Source organism: Neovison vison, chromosome 4 (genome assembly GCF_020171115.1).
Source record: "Neovison vison isolate M4711 chromosome 4, ASM_NN_V1, whole genome shotgun sequence".
Taxonomy (NCBI): Eukaryota; Metazoa; Chordata; class Mammalia; order Carnivora; family Mustelidae; genus Neogale; species Neogale vison.
The window spans coordinates 53,171,107-53,197,218 of NC_058094.1; the positions used below are offsets into that span (position 1 = coordinate 53,171,107).

The 26,112-nt window shown below is 37.7% G+C and overlaps 1 protein-coding gene and 1 pseudogene across 1 annotated transcript; both read left to right on the plus strand.

The window, feature by feature from the left end:
* The first annotated feature begins 984 nt into the window (after positions 1-984).
* Positions 985-8,963, plus strand: FABP12 (fatty acid binding protein 12). Its single transcript, XM_044247114.1, has 4 exons — positions 985-1,057; positions 2,975-3,147; positions 3,975-4,076; positions 8,898-8,963. The coding sequence occupies exons 1-4, from the start codon at positions 985-987 to the stop codon at positions 8,961-8,963; spliced, it is 414 nt and encodes a 137-aa protein (XP_044103049.1).
* Positions 8,964-11,588: 2,625 nt separating this feature from the next.
* Positions 11,589-25,899, plus strand: LOC122905325 (annotated as a pseudogene).
* Positions 25,900-26,112: the final 213 nt, after the last annotated feature.

Consider the following 26,112-nt stretch of genomic DNA (forward strand, 5'->3'; position numbering starts at 1 on the left):
TAATAACTCTGTGTTAGCATATGGACATCAAACATTGCCTACAATTAACAATGATATTCTCAGAACTGATGGCATGTGCAAGGCTGTGTTTGTCTTTTAACCCTGAAAATCTCTTCTCTAGTTGGTATATTTCCCATTATACTCTTTATCCTGTGTTCTGATTCTTTACAGATATCAGAGGACATCAGAGTGTTTCAGTCAAGACTGAAAGGAACAGAACCTAGCCTACATTAAGGAGGATTTACTAAGAAGATACTTGGTGTTGTCATGGCAATGACGACTCTCTAAGCTTATGGGAAATTGAACTGACATCTGGAAAAGCAAGAGTAACGAGGTCGTGTGTGTGTGTGTGTGTGTGTGAACACAGTCTCTTTCCTTCCTTTTTTTCTATGTTCCATTCTCCTGCTCTATATGACATGGCTTAAAGTGATTGTTCTAGCCCTCACTAAATTTAACTTTTTAGTTCAAATGCCAAATACAATCTATGAAATCTTTCTGGCTTTTAGTTCAACTTATCAAGAATGAGAGTGTGATAAGATCTCTAAACAGCTGATAATTTGGCTTATTCTAGATCACCCTTGGTGACCTGGAGCACAGGGGTCCTAGAGCATAACCATAGCTGCCTACTTTCACTCCCTACACAGTGCTGTGTGTGTGTGTGTGTGTGTGTGTGTGTGTGTGTTGCTGTTCTTAGGGAAGGAACTAGAATTTATAAACCTAGTTTTGATCTTAAATTAGAGTTGGAAAAATTATATCTGATCCTTCCAAAAACTCTTTCTATTTTCATGTTGACCAGCTTACATTTGAGAGAGATTTCCTGCTCTAAAGAAAAGATGACAAGGATTAGAATTCCTAACTTTTCCCTCTGACTTTTCTGTACTATCCACAAGAATTGTATGAAAAACAAGTTCAAACACTATTTCAGGAAACAATAACACACTCATCCTAATGAGTCTATTTTTCTTTAAGGTTAATTTAGACAGAATGGTTGATCAGCTCCAGGGAACATGGAAATCCATTTCTTGTGAAAATTTTGAAAAATATATGAAAGAGCTGGGTAAGCCATTTTTACCTGCATATCATAGCCAGTAAAAATGGGAGATTTGATAGCACAGAAACTTGGTCTGTATATCAGCTTTATCGTGGGCTCCTCCCTCCAACAGAAACATAGAAACAATCACATAGAAATGATTAACATTGGTTCAGGACCTAGATACAATTCTTTGCAAAATTAGTTTGTAATTAACAGAATCCTTGCTCTCATATAATTTACCATGGGTTTACATGGCTAAAACACATATGCAGTATATATTAATTATATTATTTATATTATTACTATATTATTATGTACTATAGTAATATATTATATTATATATTATTACATATTATATGTATTATTTCCATAAAAATTTTAAAGCAAAAAGTCATAATTATTTTTAAAAAACAATCATTTTTTCCAAGGATTTGCTCTATATCTTTAGAAGATCTTCAGAATAGATCTTGTTTTCCAGCTGAGATGCCTGCTGGCCTTCTGTGGTGTCTGTCCACCATACTTCAATCTCTGTTCCTATTGTAACATTGCCTTCTCCTCTTCTGTAGTCTAATCACACTCTTTATTTTCTTATAAGGGAAGATTCTTTTTTTTTTTTTAAATTTTTAATTTCTTTTCAGCATAACAGTATTCTTTGTTTTTGCACCACACCCAGTGCTCCATGCAATCCGTGCCCTCCCTAATACCCATCACCTGGTCCCCTCAACGCCCCCCTTCAAAACCCTCAGATTGTTTTTCAGAGTCCATAGTCTCTCATGGTTCACCTCCCCTTCCAATTTCCCTCAACTCCCTTCTCCTCTCCATCAGGGAAGATTCTTATAATAAGATTGTGACTACATTTAGGGTCCACATGGCTGATTAGCTCCCTATTTCAAGATTCTTGAGTTAACCATATCTACAAAGACCCCTTTGACCTGTAAAGTGACATTCACAGGTTCTAGGGATTGGGGTGTAAATATCTTTGGTAATAATTATCTAATACATCCCAACTTGTTATCATGTTTCACAATATAAATTCATGAGCCGTATTAGAGTGTTTGTTTAATTTATCTTCTCTTAGAAATTTAACTTAACTATTGTATATGTGACACTATTTCTATAGAAAATAGTCCTACGTGTAATGCACAAAGCTGTGTGCACAAGGATGCTCACACTAGCATTATTCATAATAAGAAAACATGGAAACAAACTACATGTTCATCAATAGGGAGAGAGATGAAATAAATATTAATATATATACTCTGTAAAATATTATGTAGTAATGACAAAAATTTGTATCTACATGTACTGACACAGAAAAGACATAGAAATGGGGGGAAAGTAGGTTAAATAACAATTGTTATGACAGAATAACTATATTTTAAAAATTTTCATATGTAGTGGTGATGGTTGTATAATATTTTGAACGTACCTAATGCCACCTAATTGTATGCTTTAAAATGGTAAAAATGATAAATTTTATGTCATATGTGTTTTAGCACAATAAAAAATACTTTATGGAAAAAACAACTCTATATGTGTGTACATACAAGAATATAATAAAGAAATAAAGATCTTAAATAATCCATGCCCAAGTATTTCCTCTGTATAAATGAGTGCATTTTAAAAGAGGGAGGTATTTTTTCAAAATAGGGGCTTTAATAAAATTTTCAAAGAGGTTCATGAACCAATAGGAATAATACCTACTGGGCTAATGAAACATGACAACCAGTAGCCAAAATTAGAGACTGATTTTTTTTTTCCTGCAAAATATAATCTATTTTAACAAAATGGTGGTGCTATAAGCTTCAGCTACTTGAATTCATGCAGCATTAAATCTGCTTAACTCGCAGACCTCTTAGCTAGTAAAGAGTTACGCAGCGAACATGGGTTTCTAAAGTCAGCAACAGATTTAACTATGGTGTCCTTTCATCTTGTTTCCAGGAATAGGAAGAGCCAGCAGGAAACTTGCCTGTCTGGCAAAACCCATAGTGACCATCAGTACCCAGGAGGATATGATCACTATAAAAACCAAAAGCATCTTTAAAAATAATGAGATCTCCTTTAAACTGGGAGAAGAGTTTGAGGAAACCACACCAGGTGGCCATAAGACCAAGGTGAGGCCTTCAACACTCTTTCAGTTACATTTCGTAAGAATGTAAATTCGAAATCATTCTAAGTAAGGAAACAGTTATAGCAAACACATCTAAAGTCTGTATTAGATGAACATTGGGCTAAAACCTAGGTGTGAGGATCTTAAATTTTATTATACATAGACATCTCCTGTGATGCTTGAGAAAAATGCTTATTTGTAGGTCCCAGCCACACAGTTCTGATGTGTGGGGAAGGCACCCGAAGACTGTATTTCTAACAATTCTGAGGCAGAAGCTTAGCAGATGCATATTGAGAATCATTTCTTTAGATTCTTCTCTCAGAAATAAAAGTTGCGTCTTTCTACTTTGTAGCAGTTTTCTATGCATAAAGTTAGAATGAATAAAACTACATTGACCAGTATAGGTGACGTTATGCCTCAGTACCAAATTAACCACAGGCCCCAGTGGCTTAACACAATGGGAGTTGCTTTCTATGTTAGTATACATATTCAACAATACTACTCATGGCTGGAGAAGTTTCTGTGCGTGGAGTGGAGAGCAAACAGGAAATGAGGGCATATGGTATCTACTCCTCTTAATTTCTCAGAGAAAAGAGAATTTTACTTAGTCTTCAAGATAATATATTTTTACTCTTACAAAACCTTCTCTCCCCAGAAGAATCAGCCAACAAATTTAGTGCTGACGAAGTCTTAAAATATAAGTAAAACTTGTAAGCACCAGTCTAAAACTACCTGAGACTGTCACAACAGCTGAGAAGAATTTGGTACTTGATAAAGCGTTAGTATTTAAATGTGACCATCTGAGCTGAATTCTGTTTTGTCCATTTTCAGAGTGTGGTAACTTTCGATAAGGACTCTCTGATTCAGGTTCAAGACTGGGATGGCAAGGAGAACACCATAAGGAGAAAGTTGGTGGATGGGAAAATGGTGGTGGTGAGTGAACCTGTCTGTGATTATTTTTGCCACCTGCTCTAATACTTAATACATAAAATCATTCAAATAGGTTGTTCTAAAATAATAGAAGTCAATGTAATTTTTCTTTTTCTCTTGCTTTACAAGAATGGGGGAAAACACTGGCAGATAAATATAGTAGATAAAATATTTATGCATGGTCATAAATATTATAAAATGTGGGTTGAGGAACTAAAACACTAAAGAAAATAAAAGAGTTGTGTTGCCTAATTCTTTGACTTACACATAAGCCAAAACAAGCATGTGTTTGTGCAATGAAGATTTCAGCAGGGATTGTGAGATGTTGCTAATCCTTTGCTCCATATCAGGATCAATTTCCCACTGTTTTCCAGCTTAATACCAAACAAACATGTGAAAAGGAAGTTTAAACTAATGCAAAGTTTAAGTGGTATCCCCTTAGTGTATGGATGAGTTGACACACTAAAAACTGACATTTCTGTGACTACTGTTTGCATGCTTTCCTATATTATTTACCTAATCCTCACAATAATCCTGTGAGTTAAGACTAATTAGCCCATTTAGAAATTCAAAACCACATTGAGAATACCACCTTATACCAGTTAGAATGGCCTCAGTTAAACAACATGTGTTGGAGAGGATGTGGAGAAAGGGGAACCCTCTTACACTGTTGGTGGGAATGCAAGTTGGTGCAAACCACTTTGGAATACAGTATGGAGAGTCCTTAAGAAATTAAAAATAGAGCTACCCTATGACCCTGCAATTGTACTACTGGGTATTTACCCCAAAGATACAGACATAGTGAACAGAAGACAGAAGGGCCATCTGTACCCCAATGTTCATGGCAGCAATGGCCATGATCGCCAAACTGTGGAGAGAGCCAAGATGCCCTTCAACAGATGAATGGATAAAGAAGAAGATATGGTCCATATATACAATGGAGTATTATGGCTCCATCAGAAAAGATGAATACTCAACTTTTGTTTCAACATGGATGGGAGTGGAGGAGATTATGCTGAGTGAAATAAGTCAAGCAGAGAAAGTCAATTATCATATGGTTTCACTTACTTGTGGAGCATAAGGAATAACACAGAGGACATTAGGAGAAGAAAAGGAAAAGTGAATTGGGGGAAATTGGAGGGAGAGATGAACCAGGAGAGACTGTGGACTCTGAGAAACAAACTGAGGGTTGTGGAAGGGAAAGGGGTGGGGAGAGTGAGCCTGGTGGTGATTATTTAAGAGGGCATGGATTGTGTGGAGCACTGGGTGTGGTGCATAAACAATGAATCTTGGAACACTGAACAACAAAAAAATACTAATTAGCCCATTTAACAGTTGAGAAAACTGAGATTCAGCCTCTGATTTACCCAAGGATATTCAGCTAGAAAAACATGGTGGTGCTGGGATTAAAAACCAACCAAAGAGGTAAAGGATCTGTACTCGAGAAACTACAGAACACTCATGAAAGAAATTGAAGAAGACACAAAAAGATGGAAGACCATTCCATGCTCTTGGATCAGAAGAATAAACATTGTTAAGATGTCTATACTGCCTAGAGCAATCTATACTTTTAATGCCATTCTGATCCAAATTCCACTGGTATTTTTCAAAGAGCTGGAGCAAATAATCCTAAAATTTGTATGGAATCAGAAGAGACCCCAAATCACGAAGGAAATGTTGAAAAACAAAAATAAAACTGGCAGCATCATGTTTCCTGATTTCAAGCTTTACTACAAAGCTGTGATCACCAAGACAGCATGGTACTGGCATAAAACCAGACACATAGACCAGTGGAACAGAGTAGACAGCCCAGATATGGACCCTCAACTCTATGGTCAAATAATCTTTGTCAAAACAGGAAAAAATATACAGTGGAAAAAAGACAAGTCTCTTCAATAAACAGTGCTCGGAAAACTGGACAGCTATATGTAGAAGAATGAAACTCGACCATTCTCTTACACTGCACACAAAGATAAACTCAAAATGGATAAAAGACTTCAACGTGAGACAGGAATCCATCAGAATCCTAGAGGAGAATATAGGCAGTAACCTCTTTGATATCAGCCACAGCAACTTCTTTCAAGATATGTCTCCAAAGGCAAAGGAAACAAAAGAGAAAATGAACTTTTGTGACTTCATCAAAATCAAAAGCTTCTGCACAGCAAAGGAAACAGTCAACAAAACAAAAAGGCAACCCATGGAATGCGAGAAGACATTTGCAAATGACAGTACAGACAAAAAGTTGATATCCAGGATCTATAAAGAAGGCCTCAAACTCAACACGCACAAAACAAACAATCAGATAAAAAAATGGGCAGAAGATATGAATAGACACTTCTCCAATGAAGACATACAAATGGCTATCAGACACATGAAAAAATGTTCATCATCACTAGCCATCAGGGAGATTCAAATTAAAACCACATTGAGATATCACCTTACACCAGTTAGAATGGCCAAAATTAGCAAGACAGGAAACAACATGTGTTGGAGGGGATGTGGAGAAAGGGGAACCCTCTTCCACTGTTGGTGGGAATGCAAGTTGGTACAGCCTCTTTGGAGAACAGTGTGGAGGTTCCTCAAGAAATTAAAAATAGAACTTCCCTATGACCCTGCAATTGCTCTACAGATGTCGTGAAAAGAAGGGCCATCTGTACCCCAATGTTTATAGCAGCAATGGCCACGGTCGCCAAACTGTGGAAAGAACCAAGATGCCCTTCAACGGACGAATGGATAAGGAAGATGTGGTCCATATACACTATGGAGTATTATGCCTCTATCAGAAAGGATGAATACCCAACTTTTGTAGCAACATGGACGGGACTGGAAGAGATTATGCTGAGTGAAATAAGTCAATCAGAGGGAGTCAATTATCATATGGTTTCACTTATTTGTGGAGCATAACAAATAGCATGGAGGACAAGGGGAGTTAGAGAGGAGAAGGGAGTTGAGGGAAATGGGAAGGGGAGGTAAACCACGAGAGACTATGGACTCTGAAAAACAATCTGAGGGTTTTGAAGGGGCGCAGGGTGGTAAGTTGGGGGTACCAGGTGGTGGTGGGTATTGGAGAGGGCACAGATTGCATGGAGCATTGGGTGTGGTTAAAAAAAAAAAACAATGAATACTGTTACACTGAAAATAAATTTAAAAAATTAAAAATAAATAAAATATTCTTAAAAAAAGAAAAAAAAACCCAGGTTAGCTTAATTTCAAAGTAATTTTTGAGACCATTCTGCTCCCTTTGAGGATGGCTGCTCTGGTCAGCTTTCTCACTGTCACACAGTGGAGGGAAATATGCGAATGATTCATCTTCCCAAAACTCCAATTGCACCAAAATGAATAAAATGGCAATTTTGGACAAATGTTAAATAGCTTTAAGGGAATATGTGAGAACTATGGGAAGTAAAAAAAAAAAAAAACAACAAAAACCTATCTTCATTTCTTAATGTAAGGATAGTTTTCCTTCCAACAATGAAGAGTACATTTCCTTATAAAGTAGTAAGTGGAAGACTAAGCATACTTGATTTTATTGCTCCTTATAATGACATTAATCACCACACAGGTATGTTTTTAATTCATTAGGGAAAATGTAGATTCAGAATCCAATTTGTGCATTTCCATCCCTGCCATTCAGTACCTCTGTGACTTCGGATGAGTCATTTACCCTTTCCAAGATTGAGTTTACTTGCCTTCAAAAATGCAGGGCTGTCTTCATGGGTTTTTATTATTATTATTATTATTATTTATTTTATTTTTTCGGTGTTCCAAGATTCATTGTTTATGCACCACACCCAGTGCTCCATGCAATATGTGCCCTCCAGGCTCACTCCCCCCCCACTCCAAAACCCTCAATTTGTTTTTCAGAGTCCATAGTCTCTCATGCTTTGTCTCCCCCTCCAATTTACCCCAAGTCACTTTTCCTTTCTCTTTTCTCATGTCCTACATGTATTCCTATGCTAGAAGCTGGTTCTTTGAAAGAATTAATAAGATTGATAAACCACTGGTCAAACTAATCCAAAAGAAAAGAGAGAGAGGACCCAAATTAATAAAATTATGAATGAAAGGGGAGAGACTACGACTAACACCAAGGATATAGAAACAATCATCAGAAATTATTATCAACAGTTGTATGCCAATCAGTTAAGCAACCTAGAAGAAATGGATGCATTCCTGGAAACCTATACACTTCCAAGACTGAAGCAGAAGGAAATTGACAACCTGAATAAACCAATATCCAGTAACAAGACTGAAGCAGTGATTAAAAACCTTCCCCCAAATGGGAGTCCAGGATATGACTGATTCCCTGGAGAATTCTACCAAACATTCAAAGAAGAAATAATATCTATTCTCCTGAAGTGTTTCAAAAAATAGAAACAGAAGGAAAACTTCCAGACTCTTCAAGTTTTTGAGAGAATTAAATACCATCATGTATATATCAGTGCTCTAAAAACCATAAAATACAATGTCAATGTAACTTAATGTTATTATTTGAAAAATGTAGTGTATATAAAATTAGCAAAAATGCCTCACTGTAGGCATCTAAAATGTTTCAGATTTTATACTCTTTGCCTTGCTTTTTGTATATATATATATATACACATTATATATACAATATACATGTATAACCACATTTATCATATATATGATTTTCCATTTTGTTAGCAAATCAGCTAGCAAACAAACAGTTGGTATCTATAGTTATCTACATAGATCTCTTTTCAAGATTTTCACAGAATGTATGTATGGATAGTACTTGGTTTGCATTGTTCTAAAATCAGTTTCACCAGCAATACTAAAATGTCTCATTGTTCCTTTGTCTTCTAGGAAAGTGCCGTGAACAATGTTATCTGCACTCGGACATACGAGAGAGTACAAAAAAACTCAGTCTGAAACTCTTAAGCATCCCCAAACTGTGATCCAAACTGCTGAGGTTGTTTAAATAAAACTCCAAAGTAAAATGCTACATCTGTTAATATGAGGGAGCTTGTGGACAAGCACTGACAATTTTGCTTTCCAGTTTTTATATGCCTAGGTTATATTGTGCCTTGGTACTGAGAGCTGTGGGAAAGCAAGCTGCTATAATGAATTGAGGGCTGCTCTCATGCATTCAGAAAGGCACTTCATGTTGATTTTTTCCCCATTAAGCGTATTATGTTAATCCTTTATATTCAACATGATCTGCAGTATATTGGGAAAATAGTATTAATTATAAATCCTTTTTGGGATGCCTGGGTGACACAGTCAGTAGAGCATCTGATTTTTGGTTTCTGTTCAAGTTGTAATCTTGGGCTTGTGATCTGGGTTGTGGGGTTGACGACCGCACATTGGGCTCTAGGCTCAGTGTGGAGTCCGCTTGAGATTCTCCCTCCCTCTGCCCCTCCCCACCATGCTCCTGTGTACCCTCTCTGACTCTCAAATAAATAAATAAATATTTAAAATTAGCAACAAAAAGATCTTTTTAGAGGGTGCTAGAGATACAACAGAAAACAAAAGAATCCATGCCCTGCTAGAGTTTGCAATCAAATGACATTGGAGGCTGTTTAGAATGATTCATATTTCAGATTTAGCTTATTACAGTATATGATGATTTGTATTTAGAAATAATTTTGTCCTAAATGCCCAGAATTTTTAATCCAATATCTAAATTATTATATCACCCACTGATACAAATAGAACTCTATGAATAAAAATTTGTTAATAAACTTCTGTGCTAATTTCACTGAGCATTTTCTAACATAACCATTTATTTTGTGAGCCTCTCAGTGTTTTTCAATTTCTTGCACACCAAGGCAATTGTCTAAAATTAGTAGTGTGCAGCAACTTAAAACCAATAGTATGAGGACCACTGAAAGTACTAACTTAAGCATTTTCCCATCTTATAAGAATTGGTGTGTAAGAATTTTCTGTCTTGATTATTAATAAAAATTTATACTTAGATCAAACTTACAATTAACAAAGAAGCTTCATTAGAACATGGTTTGCAGTTCCTTCCCCCCCTTTTTAAAATCTTTTAACCTCCTTTATCCACTGGGAGGAATGGGTGAAGGAGGTCAAAAGGAAAAATATTAATTTTTTAATAAACTAGTTGGGACAGAGTGTGTCTCACAGGTTGAACCTCAACTGTGTGTGAAAGAATGATACGCAGGTCTGGAACTAGAGCAATAATTGACAATCTAATATATTAGCAAGCTCTTTCTACAGAAAACACATAACCACTACCATCATAGTAAAAGCCAATGCAAAGGAGAATATTCTGTTTTATTAGCACCACACCTTATGAAGTTTAGGCCAGGGAGGGATTTTAGGAACTGCCTGGACTTATCACTTTATTGTGTAGATGGGGAGACAGGGCCAAATTGGTAAACTACACTTCCATAGTCCCCTGATGGTTTTAGGCAGACCTGGAACCAGAACCCATGTTTCTGGATTATTCACCTCACAGCCCTAACAAAGGGAATCAAGATACAAACAGGTTCACAATGTACAATTACAGATCAATGTAACACTACTTCAAACTTAATGGATAAAAAAGCTTCCCTTTATTTATTTTTTAAAGCTTTCATTCATTTATTTACTTGAGAGGGAGAGAGGGCACAAACAGGGAGGAGGGGCAGAGAGAGGGGGAGAAGACGACTCCCTGATGAGCCACGAGCCCCATGCGGGACTCGATCTCAGGACCTTGAGATCATGACCTGAGCTAAAGGCAGACCCTTAACCCACTGAGCCACCCAGGCACCCCTTTCCTTTATGTAAAAACGTGTCGCAGGATGCACAGCTTGGTCCAGGCGATGACATGGAGTTTGCTGTTTGGACTCAGGGCCCATCGCTGCTTATTTGCCTCAATGATCTGTTAGGGGGTCTCGGAGGTCTGGTAGAAGTGAGAGACATGCTTGTTTTATCTTTCGGTTACTGAAATGAAGATGACAACGGAAGGTATGGAAAAACGTCCTCTGTCCTACTTGCGCTGGACAGAGAGGATCACAGGCTGAGGCTCAGGGAGCTATTTTCCCGCCGCCCTGTAGACGGCTGTGCACCGAGTAGCCGGCTGCAGGCCCTGGGGGACAGCGTGTTGCACAGAAGCGCGAAAGAAGCATTCTCCGCGCCCCCCGCCCCCCAAATGAAACCCAGCACTGCTGTGATACCCGAAGGGTCAGTGGATATGGCAGCTTCCCCCACAGTCTCCTGGCTTTGGTATGAGAATTCTGGCTTTGGTATGAGGATTCTGGTCTGCTGTGGTGACAGAGGTCCTCTCGTGGGCAGCAGGAGCCCGTGCCTGTGCAGGAATCCTGGCGGTGAAGGCCTAGCTGACAGAAAGCAGCGTCCAGGACAGGACGCCCGCAAGGATTCTCTGGAACATCAGGGACTCAGAGGTGGGCGTGGGCGTGGGCGTGGGCATGGCTTTGCAATGGCTGGACTTCTCCATGAGCAAGTGTGAACATCATGTTTGGATATTGGTATTAATATTATTTGTCAGCACTTTGATGAAGTCTAGGTTTTTGCGGGTACTCAAACACCATGAAAATGCAACATCAGCAAGCAGAATTTGAGGGAAGGTAAGTGAACATCATGCCTGCCTTCTTCTACTTCCTTTATGTGGTTGAGAGCCATTAAAATAGAAGGTCACTCCACTATGACTGATGGATGCGTAGCGTCCCTCAGGTATGGTTCCGCAGTCAACATGCAATCAAACGGAACAAGACACACCACTGTTCTAAAGTGATGATGTAAATCAGGATTTACTGTGCATTCGCAGTGCACGGGGCAGTGCGTGAGAAAGGGGATCCAAGGAGAGCTAAGTCCTCTTCCTTGCCCTTACTGACTCGAAAGAGAAGAGATTTGTTTAGAAAGTATCACACTGGCACGTTCATCTCAGGAATTTATAAATAACAGATTAAAAACCAAATGCATTCACCAAGAGAGAAAAGATGTAATACCAGTTTCTTGGTGGATAACTGTCTTGCCCGGGTGAGAAGAAAACTAACAACAAGGGTGGCAGAAGCAGCAAGACTGAGGACAGCAGCAGCCTGGCCAAGGAGGCACACATGGGCTCTTGTACACACCTTATCAGGTTGTCTGTCCTAGGGAGTGAATCCCTCCATGTTGTAGCCTTCATGCACTTTGTACCCATTCAGTTCAAGTCAGTAATCACTATTCAGGATACACAGGGAGTGTGAGCTTATTCCTAGAGAGGCATGGCCTCTCTAAAGGTGGATTTTTGTTTTTTGTTTTTCATTTTCTTTGTCTCTTTCTTTCAAGAGAGAGTGTGTATGTAAGTGCAGGGTGGAAGGCAGAAGGAAAGGGAGAGAGAGAATCTTAAGCAGGTTCCTTGCCCAGTGCGGAGCCAGACACAGGGCTGGATCTCACAAGGCTGAGATCATGACTTGAGCTGAAATCAAGAGTCAGAGGCTTAACTGACTGAGCCACACAGATGTCCCAAGGTTGTTTTCTTAAATATCATATTCTTTGATTTAGATTGGGCCAAATAATTAGAATAGAAATCAAAAAAGCATTTGCTACAGAAAGGGAGGCTATTTTGGCTTTAAACAGTAGAGTTAACAATGTTTAATATTTTCTAAGTAGACAAATTTGCAAAAATAATGTTCCATTTGAATAAGTCAGCTGACAATAATCTGGGATGAAAAAAAATTGGATAACAATAATCACAATACTCTGGTTTTTGAGTCATTATTAAGTGCCAGACACTGTCTTGCACTTCTGATGCATGCCTCATTTTCTTAACTGTGAGGTATTTATAAATTATAAACTAAGACTCAGGAAGGCTCAATTTCCTCAGCAGATCAATACCAGGGCTTGAGTTCAAAAGCGGGTCTTTGGGACCCCAAGTCCGTGTTCTTTAACCACCAAACCACAATGCCTACCCAGAAAACATGATGAAGTTACAAAAGCTTCTTTTTGAGTCTTTCTTTGTTAAATTCATAGTTAATCCACTAACCTGAACTGTACCTAAACTCTCATTCCCTAGATAATTAGAAAGACTACATTTTGGAGCTGATTTTCAAAGCAGAAAGCTTTGGAGAAGAGAAAATCTTTGGAGAAGATTTTCAAAGCAGGAAACAACCAAACCATGACTAATGTATCACCCATAAAAGATTCTTTTTACTTTATTTTTTTATTATGCCTCCAAAGGCAGTGCTAGAACATACAATCTCCTCAGTTTCATGAACAGAGAGGGATTGGAAGAAACTCAAGGTTACCCAGATAAGTGGCCGGGGAAATGATTCACTCAGCTTGGATGAGGAGCTCATCTCTAGACCAGCCCCTGTGGCTAGGAAGATGACTTCAGAGAAGGAGAGGACATCACCTATTCAAACTACATGTTTATGTGGGAGGTGGAGGGGAAGGAGGGAGCCGTGGGAGGTTTGGGGAAAAGGTTCCTCAGAAGAGATGGGCTGCTGGGCAGACAAGTCAATATGGATGCCTACTTCAGGTGTCATGCTCAATAATTCCCCTATTGCCCAAGATACCCAAATAGTCATGTTTCTTTTCTTCTACTACTTGTATGGTTTTATATTTTATATTAAAATTTTTAATCCATCTGGAATTTATTTTGATGTAAGTATAAAGTATACATGTAATGTATTATGCCTTCCAAACTGGTATATAAATGCTCCAATGTACAATCATGCTATAACTTACAGAATTAAGACCTGTGGCAATTACACATATTTTCTTCCTTATTTGTATTTTATTTTGTATTTATATATGTATGTATATATTTCTATATACCCTCTAATTCTTTTTTCCTCTGTTTCCCTTTTTTTCTTTTCAAATTAAACTTAGGTAATTATTAAAAGAAAAATATTTCTAAGAGTACAGGTTATATTATTTTTCATTTTTAAACAAACCAGTTTTTGTGTGAACTTGAATCTGAGAAGATGTAAGGATCGGAGCTGCTGCAACCCCTTTGCCACTAAAAGGGGAGATCCTGGAACTGCTAGAGGCCGTGATCAGACACCAAATCCACAGGTGCTTTGATCATGGACTTCCCAGTCTTCAGAACTATGAGAGATATATTTCTGTTGTTTATAAGTCACTCAGTCTATGGTGGTTTATTATAGCAGTCAAAATGGACTACGACACCACAAAAATTTTTCTTTTTAAACTTTTGACTTCCCTTCAACCCATTTCTTCTACTCTCTACCCCCACCTCTGGCAACCACCAGTCCATTCATCATATCTACGAGCTTTAGTTTTTTGTGTTTTTTGTTTGTTTGTTTTTAGTTTTGTTTTAGATTTTACAAATAAGAGAGATCTATAAGAATCAGGGAAATTCTTGCTCAATGTGCTAAACAAAAGGAATAAAATCTAAGAATCTGAGACAGAGAAGTTGGACTAAGAAACATAGAAGATCTAATAAGTTTTAGCTTAGCATTGATAGATGAGAATTCTGTTTAAGGATTAAAGTTGAGAATACTGTTACACATTTTGAATTTTAGGAAATTCCCATATTTATACAGTGCAGAGATGTCATGAAAATATGCTTTTGGTACCAGACGGGGCTCTGAGAATCATAAAATAGAATTTCTCACTTAAGAGACTATAGAATCAAGGTACCCTTAATGAGGCAGTTGACAAAGTCTTCTTTGTGGTCATCCCAGTTCTGATTGGCCACTGGTGTGTTATGTGGGTTTGCTCTTAGCAATTGCTGTAGACGATATGGGATCCCATAGAGAAACTCAAAGGAAGACTCAAGTCACAATCCTAGAACAACTTTAACTGGAATTGCTGATGAGATATGACATTTAATTACATGAATATGCTGGATCCAGTCCAATGCCAGAGGAGAACATGACTCTTGCTGACAGAAAAGCTCCTTTAAGCTTTATGATGAAGAATTACACCTTCCTTATTTTGTGATAATAGCATTTTGCTAATACTTCTGTAAAATTTATTGATTTAATTTTGGTTATCAGCAGTTTTAGAACATTTTTTTTCAATCCAGGGCTTTTTGTTAAATAAATTGTATGCAGATGTATAAAACAGGTCAATGCAGAACTCTTCTGTTTGTGCAGGAGGTCCCAGAATCCCACACATGATTTCATCTCCCTTACCCATATTCTAGAGGGCACTTTTAATTCACTTTCTATAGACTGAGAGCTACCTTCATGAGAGCTGTTGTGGAGTTGGGGCCCAGACATCTCGATGGATGCTGGTTTTTCTGAGTGGTACTGTGGGGTTGGTTCTGAGAGTGTTGGAAAACTGTAAACTGAAATCAACTTCAGCTACTAGAACCTACTGTTACTGGTAGACTAAAGAAATATTGCTGGGGTCATGATGATAGAATAAAAAATATGGCATTTGAGTAAAGATATGAAAGCAGGGAATGAGACAGGCATATAAGCACATGAATTAGAAAGTTGTAACAAGATTCCATACATGTGATGGTGACTTGCACTGGGATGGCACTGGCGATAGAAGAAGTAGATGGCAAGTAGCAGCAGGATCTATTTCTTACTTAGGGTTAATAGAATTTCCTGATAGATTGAATTTGAAAGAAGAAGAGAGTTAAGGATAATTTAAAACTTTTTGGTCTTAGTTATTAGAAAGACACATGTCTTTAAGTGACATAACATCTAAACTATACCAAAGTCATGGTTTGATTTTATAAATTCCCTGAAAAACTTAACAGAGGGAGACAAAACCAACAGAAGTGATCCAAAAATACGTGGCTTATTTATTTATTAAGAAAACATCAGAGACTTCCCTTTCCAGTAGTGATGGAGTAGCAGGGGCCAGATTTACCTCTCCTTGAAATAACAAAAAGGACAATTTATATGAGACAGTGGTTTCTAAGACACAGAATTTCAGGGAAAAGAACAGTGATCAGTGAGAGGAACAAAACACATGGGTGAAGTTGGCCATTGTCCCTTGTACTCCGAGAAATACGGACACCAGCCCAGTAGCCTGCCCTCTCCTCAGAAGTCTAACTCCCAGCTTCATGGGATGCCTCAACCAAACTTTTAAATGTTAAATCCCCGTCCATTTCCCTTTGTTCCTTCCTACAGCATCAGGGAGAGGAGCTGAGTCTTGCAGTTTCCTATCTCTAATACCTCTGTGCAACTCTTCCGGTTCTCTGATACCAGATTCAACAACAACTTATGCTAAACTCTCTCTACTATGGTTTCTACCCAGTCTAATTGGTATAAAGTTCCTACTGTGTGTCAAGCCACATACTAGATCCTTTACATTTCAGCCTTAGAGAACTTATGTAATTTTCCCTAAGGTTATGGAAATGCTAATGGTACATCCAGGATCCAAGTATATCTCACTATAAAGGCTTTGCTCCCAGTTATGAAGTAACACCATAGTTGGATAAAAGGCTTTTAAAAGAAAACTAAGGCTTTCAGCATTACTCCTGGGATTATGGCTAAAGCCAGGATTATTTCTATTTATGTGTTACTTTTTGCTTTAAAAGATATTGAAACCAGAGGCTAGAGAAGGGGTAGGAGAGTAATTTAATCTCAGAAAGTCTATAAATATTATTTCAATGCCTATAATAAAATACTGAAACTTTCTGTGGTTTTTGGGAGTAGTGCTTGTGGTGACCTTTGAATACCAAACACAAATTTATCAAATGTGGACCACAGCAGCTCTTACAAGCGAGTTGTAACATCTTGGGTTTGGCAATCTTTGTTTTGTCTATTCCCTTAAGGAAAGTCTAAAATGTGTTCCAAAATAGTAAATTCTTGGTAGGCTCCAACTTGCAAAGACTTGCAAACACTTGGCTGACTCAAAACAGCTCAGGGAGGCATAATTTTTGAATTTTGGTTCTAGCTTCTTTCTTCCCTTGCAATAGTACTCCTCATCTGTTGGTTTGACTTTTTGTTTGTTTCCTAGAGAGTTACTATTAAATACAAAAATATAGAAAGTTATCATTTTGTGGTAGAGATAGGTATCAACATCTCTTCTCAATTCTCTATTCCCAACACCTACCTCCATTCCCACTACTTAAGGATTGATAAAGGGGAAAAGCTATGCCTTCTCCCACATTAGGACGTCAAATACATATTCTTAAGGAGCAATGTTATAAAAATGGAGGGCATGCATTATTGAAATGAACTTGAATTCATGCTATGTTATATGTACAGATGAGATAGTAAGGAATTTGGAGACTTTGTTTCTAGTCATGCTATGGTGACAAGGATTGTACTTACCCTTGAACAATAAGTGGCTAAAAAAATGGACAAAGTATATGAAGTAGCTATTTCCAGATATTGGAGTACAGGAAAGACATGAGGCCATAATGCCTTAGAAAAGGGAAACACTTCAAGTGAGCTCCAGCCATTGTTTTAGTTTCCGCCCAGGGACACTTCCCCCACTGACTTGCAGAGAGAAGGATTATTACAAGAAGAGCACAGTCACCTCACTGAGTTGAGGTAGGGAGTTTGAGACATTTGGAAGATATGGGGCAGGGTTCTAGACAGGAAGGATCTCCAGAAAAAAGAGCTCTAGAAATATATACTAAGGTCCCCATTTATTTTGGCAAAGTCCTTAGCTGCATGTGTGAAGTGAAACCTCAGAGGCCAGGGAAAGAATAGCCAGAGGGCTGTAAGCTGAACAATTCAGAGTTCATACAGGGCCTGGAGTTGTTTAAGCACTTGCCAGGCAGAGTAGAGATCCTTGATACTCAACTAGGGCATTCACAAGAGACCCTAGAAAGGTTCTAACTTGGAACTAGGGCTATACTATCCCTAGAGTAAAGGTGAGGTCAGATGCATCCTAACAAAGCTCAGAAAAGGCTTTGGGAGGATCAAGCTGATATGCCAGTAACTTAAATTTCTGTAAGAACTAGGAACAATACACTGTAAAGGAAGACAAAATTCAGGCACTCAACAGTGTTATATTCATAATGTCCACACAGCCAATTAAAAATTATTAAACATAGCAAGAAGAAAGAAATAAAATCTATAACTAAGAAAAAAATATCTGTTAATAAACAGACTGAGAAATGACAGATGATGGAATTAGCAAACATAGATCTTAAGGTTAGTTAAAACATAACTATGCTGAAATGCTCAAGGATTTAATGAAAATATGAGCACCATGGAGAGATAAATGGAAAAGAAAAACTTCCAGAAATGAAGAACACATTATTTGAAATAAACATCTGCTGGATAGGATTAAGAACAGATTAGAAACCTCAGAAGAAAAGATGAGTGAACCTGAAGACATAACAATAAACTCTATCTAGGCTGAAGCACAGACAGAAACAAAGACTGGAAATTGCTTTTGGCTAGAGAACTTCCTCCTCCAAGTTTAAACCTGCTAGGCAGGAGGACAGCCACAACCCAATAACTATTTGATGTGGATACAATCATCCCAGAATGGGGTCACAGCTGGCAGCCTTCAGAAGCCTATACTCTTGGTAGCTGGGAGGGAATGCATACCCTAGTCTTGAAAAGGGATAAGAAACTATACCTCAGTATTGACTATACTTTTTTTCTTTTTAAATAATCTAGAATTGATTATGAAGTATTACAAAAACAAAACCCTGATTTATGCAAATCCTTCTGTAAAAACAGATTTAAAAAGAAAAAAATCACAATGGCCTTTTATGTTTACTTTTGATACATAGACTTCCTCTGAATTCTTACTACATTTTTTAAAAGTTTATAAAGTGAGTTTAGATGTAACTGTAAATTATTTGGAAACAAAGCTGTTTTTTTCTTGATAGATGAGCTCTAAGAAGGTAGACGTTGTTGTTGTTGTTGTTGTCGTTCATTGTTGTATCCCAAGTATCTAGACTAGGGCTGTGTATACCTAAGTAAATGCTGAATGAACAAAAATCAATGAATGGATTAGGCTCTATTACACATGAAATGGTGTTTCCTATTGTTTTCCTCAAGGTGGTGCTGTGTACAGTATAAAGGTCATTTAAACAGTGTCATTTTTTTTCCCCTAAAATAGCCTTGATAGTGGGGCACCTGGGTGGCTCAGTGGGTTAAAGCCTCTGCCTTCAGCTCAGGTCATGATCCCAGGGTCCTGGGATCGAGCCCCACATTGGGCTCTCTGCTCAGCGGGGAGCCTGCTTTCTCCTCTCTCTCTCTGCCTGCCTCTCTGCCTACTGGTGATCTCTGTCTGTCAAGTAAATAAATAAAATCTTTAAAAAAAATAGCCTTGATAGCTAATAAATTTCCTTTCATTACACATTATTTATTTATTTTTTGGTTTAACCCTCCATCTTTCAGACCTCCTGATCTCTTAGATTTATGTTCTGTACTGGAAGAGGCTTACAAGAGTGTCAGGGTTGTTGGCTTTCTTATCTTTACTCCCCACCATTTATCTCTACCTAATTGTACAGACAAACTTTCCTTTGAATGCCTCCTAAGAGATATTACATATCTTGTCTCATTTCCACCTACTGTGTCTATCATTTATTATAGCAGGATTTATGTGACAGCGTTTTATACATTTCACGCTAAATTTTCCATTTTTCTGTTTCTTATTTTTTTCTAGATGTTTGTCTAGTATTTTTCCAACTTCAAATTTTAAACCAACTAGTCTTTTTCCCCCCAAATAATAGCTCTATTGAGATATATTGGCATAGAATAAACTGATATTTATTTGTTTATTTTTTGGGAGATGAGGGGCGAGGCAGAGGTGGAGGGAGAGAGAATCTTAGGCTCCACACTCACGGAGGAGTCCCATGTGGGGCTCCATCTCACAACCCTGAGATCATGACCTGAGCCAAAATCAAGAGTCAGACACTTAACTGACTGAACCACTGATGTGCCCGAATAAAGTGGTATTTGCATTTACAGTTTAATGTTTAACATATGCATTTATCTTTGAAACCATCACTACAATCAAGATAATGAGCATAGCATTACTCTCAAGTTTAATTTCCCCTAGTAATCCTCCCACTCCATCCCTCCCTTTCCATACCCCATCTTCTGAAGGCAACCACTGATACACTTTGTCACTATAGATTAGTTTTTATCTTCTAGAGTTTTATGTACATGGAATCATACACTATTCACTCTTTTTATTCTGGCTTCTTTCACTCATCATAATTATGTATATCAATAATTCATTTCTTTTTATTACCATCTAGTATTTCATTGTATGAATATACCACAATTTGCTTATCTATTAAGTTACTGATGACTCTGGGTTTCTTCTGAGTTTTTGGTTATTACAAATAAACTTGCTGTGAACATTTGTGCATAGACTTCTGCATGGATGCTTTTGTTTCTCTTGGGTAAACATCTAGGGGTGGAATGGCTTGATCTAATGGTAAATGCATGTTTAACTTTTAAAGAAACTGTCAAACCAAGTGGATGTACTATTTAACATTCCCACCAACAGTATATGAGAATTTTAGTTTCTTCACATCCTTGCTAGCAGTTGGTATGGAAAATTTTCTTAATTTAACTATTCTAATATGCATATAGTGTCGACTGGTCTCTTTATTTTCAGTGTCTTATGTTTAGATACATTCAGCTTTCCATGAATTTACTTTGCACTTGATTTGGTCCCTTAGTCTTTTATAGTGTTACTATAGTTAGATATCTGGCTTTCCTCCTGACCTCTTAATGAGATTCTTTCAACACAGATCTTTGTTAATTAGGACATAGGCTAGAACTTTTACAAAACGGAAACTTTTATAATTTTATTATCTGGATTAGTGTTTCCCAACTCCAGGGGGCCTGTTAAAACTCAGAACATCTGCAGTGGATAAGGACATGTATGGGTCCTAGCAACATACATTTTTGAGTTTACAAGTCAGGTAGATAAAAATAAGCACAGTGTTGAAATAATGCTTTTATTAATTAGGGATCACGAACTTTTGTTACTTTCACATAGTTTTAGCAATGGAAGAAGTGTTGGGAAACCTCTAGTTCTCAAATTTTCTGATCCAGAGAGGACATCCCAGTTTCCCAAATTCTCACAGTATAAAGGGCAGAAATACTGCTAAAACTTCTTGGTTCCCTGTGCTTTTTCTAATACATTGTATTCTTTTGCAATTTCAATTTAATTTTAGATTATTTCTTTATTAAATCAATGTATTTGGCAAAAAATTTTTAGTATCTTTATTTTATAATTTTTCAATCTTTTGGGAATAGGAAAAACACTGTTGAATGACAAGCAGAGCCAATTAAGTATATTGACTCTGGGAAAGAAACTAAACTAAAATTCACATAGCTGTATTCCTTTCTTAGGTAAATAAACATGGATAAGAAAACATAACAATCACAGTCATTGTTGTGGCCATCATCATTGTTATCACTGATTGTTAGTTCAGTCATTTAATTAATTAATATCAATCCTTGAAAATTAATCAGGTCTTCCAAGACCGGTGAGAAATACAATTGTTGGTCAAACACCATAAGAACATGTGCAAGTTGGTTGAGTCAGAGGACATTGGAAAAGAGCTTCAGTCTAGTGCCATAAATACACTTTCTCAGTTCAGTCCATTATATGACAGTTAGCAAATGGGTCTGAGACTTTCTACCAGTTAGAAGGACTAACCTTGTAAGAGAAGCAGAGTATATTCAGAAGATATTATCTCCAATTTCTCTTGACTAGAGATATACCACCAAGCAACTTGCATGGAGAGGGTTTTAGCCCTAGGTAAAATCTGACAAATCAAAGTTGAGAATGGAAAAGACCTACTTCACCTCAAACCAATTATTGCCTTTATTGATTCAGGGCCAACTTACCTATTAGGCACAAGAGGTATAGGTACATGCCTATAATATTTTTAGAGATCCATGAAAGTCTTTTAATTTCTTTTAAATTTATAAGGAAAAGAACTTTTTTTTAATTTTTTTTTTTTTTAGAAAAAGAAGAACTTGGGGTTATGGACATTGGGGAGGGTATGTGCTATGGTGAGTGCTGTGAAGTGTGTAAACCTGGCAATTCACAGACCTATACCCCTGGGGATAAAAATACGTTATATGTTTATAAAAAAAATAAAAAAATTAATAAAAAAAAGAAAAAGAAGAAGTTTCAGGGTCATTTACATGTCTTGTTTCTCATATTACCAAAAACCCAATTTTTAGGCCCCATGAAAATCTATCAGATTTTGCCTAAAACAGAAAAAAATTAAGTACTGAAATCTTTAAAATAATATAATTTTCATATTAATATAACTATGGTGGGAGGGACCTATGAAAGCAAAAAGGGGTTCATGAAAGTCACAGTGCTGCCCTGCATTGATCCATTGATTTTCAGTATATTTGCTACTGCTTGATGGATTCATCCATTGCTAAACTTTGGTTCCAGTACTTTTTTAGGGTAGTAAATTCTAATAAACTCCCTAAACAACAGTGCTGCTAGATGTAAACTTTTGATTGTTTTCTAGTTATTTGCCAAATTGTGGCCAATGGAACATTTCTTTTTTTTAAGATTTTATTTATTTATTTGACAGAGAGAGAGAGATCACAAGTAGGCAGAGAGGCAGGCAGAGAGAGAGGAAGAGAAGCAGGCTCCCCGCTGAGCAGAGAGCCCAATGCAGGGCTCAATCCTAGGACTCTGGGATCATGACCTGAGCCGAAGGCAGAGGCTTTAACCCATTGAGCCACCCAGGAGCCCAACAATGGAACATTTCTAATGTCACTTGCTCTTTTAGCTCCCGATTTGTTCCCCAGTCCCCCAATTTTCCTGGTGTTCTTTCCTACAGAGCGTATTCTAGAACACTCAAACAATACAAAAATAGATAGAAGGTCAGGGAAACCTGTCATGGGCAAATAATGATAATTTACAGTTGCAAATTTCATTACTATTTAGTCATTCAAACAATTATAGAAAAGAGTAAAGTTAAGTTAATGGTGGGCCATTGAAAAGAAATGATCTTTTAGGGACATTTATGAGATTCCTTTCTGCCTTTCACATTTGTGTACTTTGAGTGAGAAGTAGAGCCAGGTGTAGAGAAAGGCCGGAGAAACAGCAGGACTCATTCTGAAAATGCTAGTGCTCACGTTTAGGCCCTCCCTGGCCATCACCAATGTCCAGTGAATTTCTTTATGCAATTAATTAATTAGAAGATTAGTTTTCTCTTTGTAATTTCAAATCTTAGTGCCACAAAGTTGAAAAGTTCGAGTTAAAATGAAAGAATAATGCATTAAAAAAAAACAAAAACAAGGATCTTAGAGGCTGGCAATTAGATAATATTTAAGCATGATCTTAAACCAGCTTTAAGACTAGGTGCTAATTATTTATTGCAATTATGCATCAGGAAGATTTTTGACAAGGGTCTTTAGATATAATGTAGCTGATAGCCCTGATTTAAATACAAGGCAGTGTTTTGGTGGGGGCGGGGGGAGTTGAATTCTACCTGCTTCAATGTCAAAAATATAACTTATTCCTTTCCTATCCATCTTTGGGCAGCTTGGCAAGAGCTGATTTCCTGATTATATCCACCTTTTCCTGCTCCACATTATTTTTCAAGCATGTTGATTTCCCTTGAAAGCCAGAGACTAGTCATTTCAACGTAGCTTTTTAAAAATTCTTTTGTAGTTTAATTAAATCTTCTTGTTTTTAGGAAATGCCTTATATTCTTTCTGAATAAAGAGTCTAAAAGGCTAGACACTGGAGGAAAGTTAGCTGCATTTAGGTAGTTAAAGTCAAATTCCTGAATTCCTATCTATTAGAGACATAGTTTGAAATCTGTGCCTAGCAGACTTTTCAGAGGATCTCTTTCACAATTATTGAACATGCACACTAATGTGATTATAAAGTTGTTTTAAAATGATAGTTTACATAGTGTTGGTCAACATCACTGTCATCAACAAAGACACTAGACTGAGCTGGGAGTCGTAACCTAGAGTTAGGAAAGGTTGTCACCACAAAGCGATGGCTTCCTCGGGTCCAGTCAGTGCTGGGACCAAAAGTTCTTCAAGAGTTCAGAGAAGGGAAGGGAGTAAACCCAGGGTGGGAGCAAGGAGGGGATGGATTGTAAATGAGAGAAGGGGTTGAAGGAGGGAACTGGGGGGAAAGAGATGGTGTAACTGTAGGGAAGCAGGATGAATCATTGGTAATGACTGATGAGAAACATAAGTAATTGAATGGGAAATTTTACAAATGTAAAGGACCGGAAGAGATAATCAGATCTAGCCTCCTAGATTTAGGCAGGTAAGGTCTTACTATCCTGTTTACAGATAAAACATCTGAGGCCAAAATATCTGGAGAGGTCAAATGAGGGGACTAAGTCCTTAGTCTAGTGATTTTTCCCCAAACTTCCAGAAGAGATTTTTAAATGTAGACTTTGGGGCCCAAACCCTAGGGAGTCGGACTCGGGGGATGGGACCTGGGATGTCCATTTTTTGTGATACCCTCAGTTGGTTTCCAGATGGGAGAACCTCACCAAAGAGATGGTGCTTTGATATGATAGGTTCTCAGGGAACACCTTTTGCCATATTCACATTTTAAGATGAATCCTAATAAGTTTTCATTAACTTTGGGTAGATGGACAAATGGGGTTTATCCCATTACTGGCATTTTTTAAATCCATCTTCCTAGTTCTCAAAGAATTTTTCACAACCAGAAAATGGAGGCCTACCATCACTGCTCAGGAATTTAAAAAGATGGACAAATATGTGGGTCCTAAATACAACAGCATAATAAGGGTCCAGCCAAAGACCTGAGAATGTGGAAGAAAGTAGAATACTAAGTTAAAACCCTAGGTTTGAGTCCTGACTTGCCACTTACTGCCTATTGATGCTGTTTAAGTATTTTAATCCATATGCTAGATTATCATGTATATACTTGGGCCAATAGGACTTCTACCGATTATGTTCCAAGATTATGGAAAGGACAAAAGGAGATTGTGTGGCAATTCTCTAAAACTATGAAGACCAACACAAGTTTTTTGAAAAGTGGTAAAAAGGATCAGTTACTTTATGTAATTACTATGATATTCCTACTATAAGTAAGCCATTGTAGAAGTTACAGGGAAGAGGGTCCTCAGCTCTGCTCTCAAGCAGGCCCAAGTCCATAGATGAGTTATACCCTTCCCAGTTTGCTCATTCCTATTGTTTTGTGGTCCCTGACATTGATCAGAGAATACAGCCACCGAAAAGCAATGCCTTGACTGTCCCCTTCTCCAAGTTTAAGACATGGAACAATTAGTGAGAGGTTGAAAAGAATTGTAAATGTTTTATTCCTTTTGCTACCTCTTTTTTCCTCTTCCTCTGAAGGCTGAAGAGGTCTAGAGACTTGTGTGCATTCTTGGGAAATACGACACTGGGAAAGTTTTAAGAAGGCCATAGTAGGGGCCTGGGAAAGGAAATGCAGACTTGCAAGTATAATCTCCTTCCAGATCAGGCTCTTTCAGACAAGTAAAGGGTCTTTTTGAAGTTTCTGCATTTTGTGGCTTATCTCATTAGGGCTGAAGTCGTGATAGTGGTGGTGGATGGAAGAATGTATGTTTGGCTCCACTTAATATACTTTTTTGGACCCTAAGCAGAGGGATAAGCAGCTGCATTCAAAGCTAAATTTGAAGCAGTGAAGGAATCCTATTGAAAACGAGTTTACAATGAGCTAGGGTGGCAGGAGTGAGGACAGGACAGGCGTTTAGAAAGTTTCTTCCCCTCTTTGACTGAGTTTTAGTTGAAAAGAGTGCAGCTGACGCTGTAACCAAAGGAGGCATTATGCTTCCAGAAAAATCTCAAGGAAAAGTATTGCAAGAAACAGGAGTAGCCGTTGGACCGGGCTCTAAAGGAAAGGGTGGAGAGATTCAACCAGTGAGCGTGAAAGTTGGAGACAAAGTTCTCCCAGAATGTGGAGCACTGAAGTAGTTCTAGAAGACAAGGATTATTTCTGATTTAGAGACGGTGACATCCTTGGAAAGTATATAGACTGAAATTAATCATTTTTTAAAAAATTTAATTTCTTTTCAGTGTAACAGAATTCATTGTTTATGCACCACATCCAGTGCTCCATGCAATACGTGGCCTCCATAGTACCCACAACCAGGCTCCCCCAACCTCCCACCACCTGCCCCTTCAAAACCCTCAGATTGTTTTTCAGAGTCCATAGTTTCTCATGGTTCATCTCCCCCTCCAACACATGAAGC

Coding starts and splice junctions, on each gene's coding strand:
- FABP12 (XM_044247114.1), top strand. CDS start 985: ATGGTTGATCAGCTCCAGGGAACATGGAAATCCATTTCTTGTGAAAAT. Junction 1,058..2,974: donor AAAATATATGAAAGAGCTGG/GTAAGCCATTTT, acceptor TCTTGTTTCCAG/GAATAGGAAGAGCCAGCAGG. Junction 3,148..3,974: donor CAGGTGGCCATAAGACCAAG/GTGAGGCCTTCA, acceptor GTCCATTTTCAG/AGTGTGGTAACTTTCGATAA.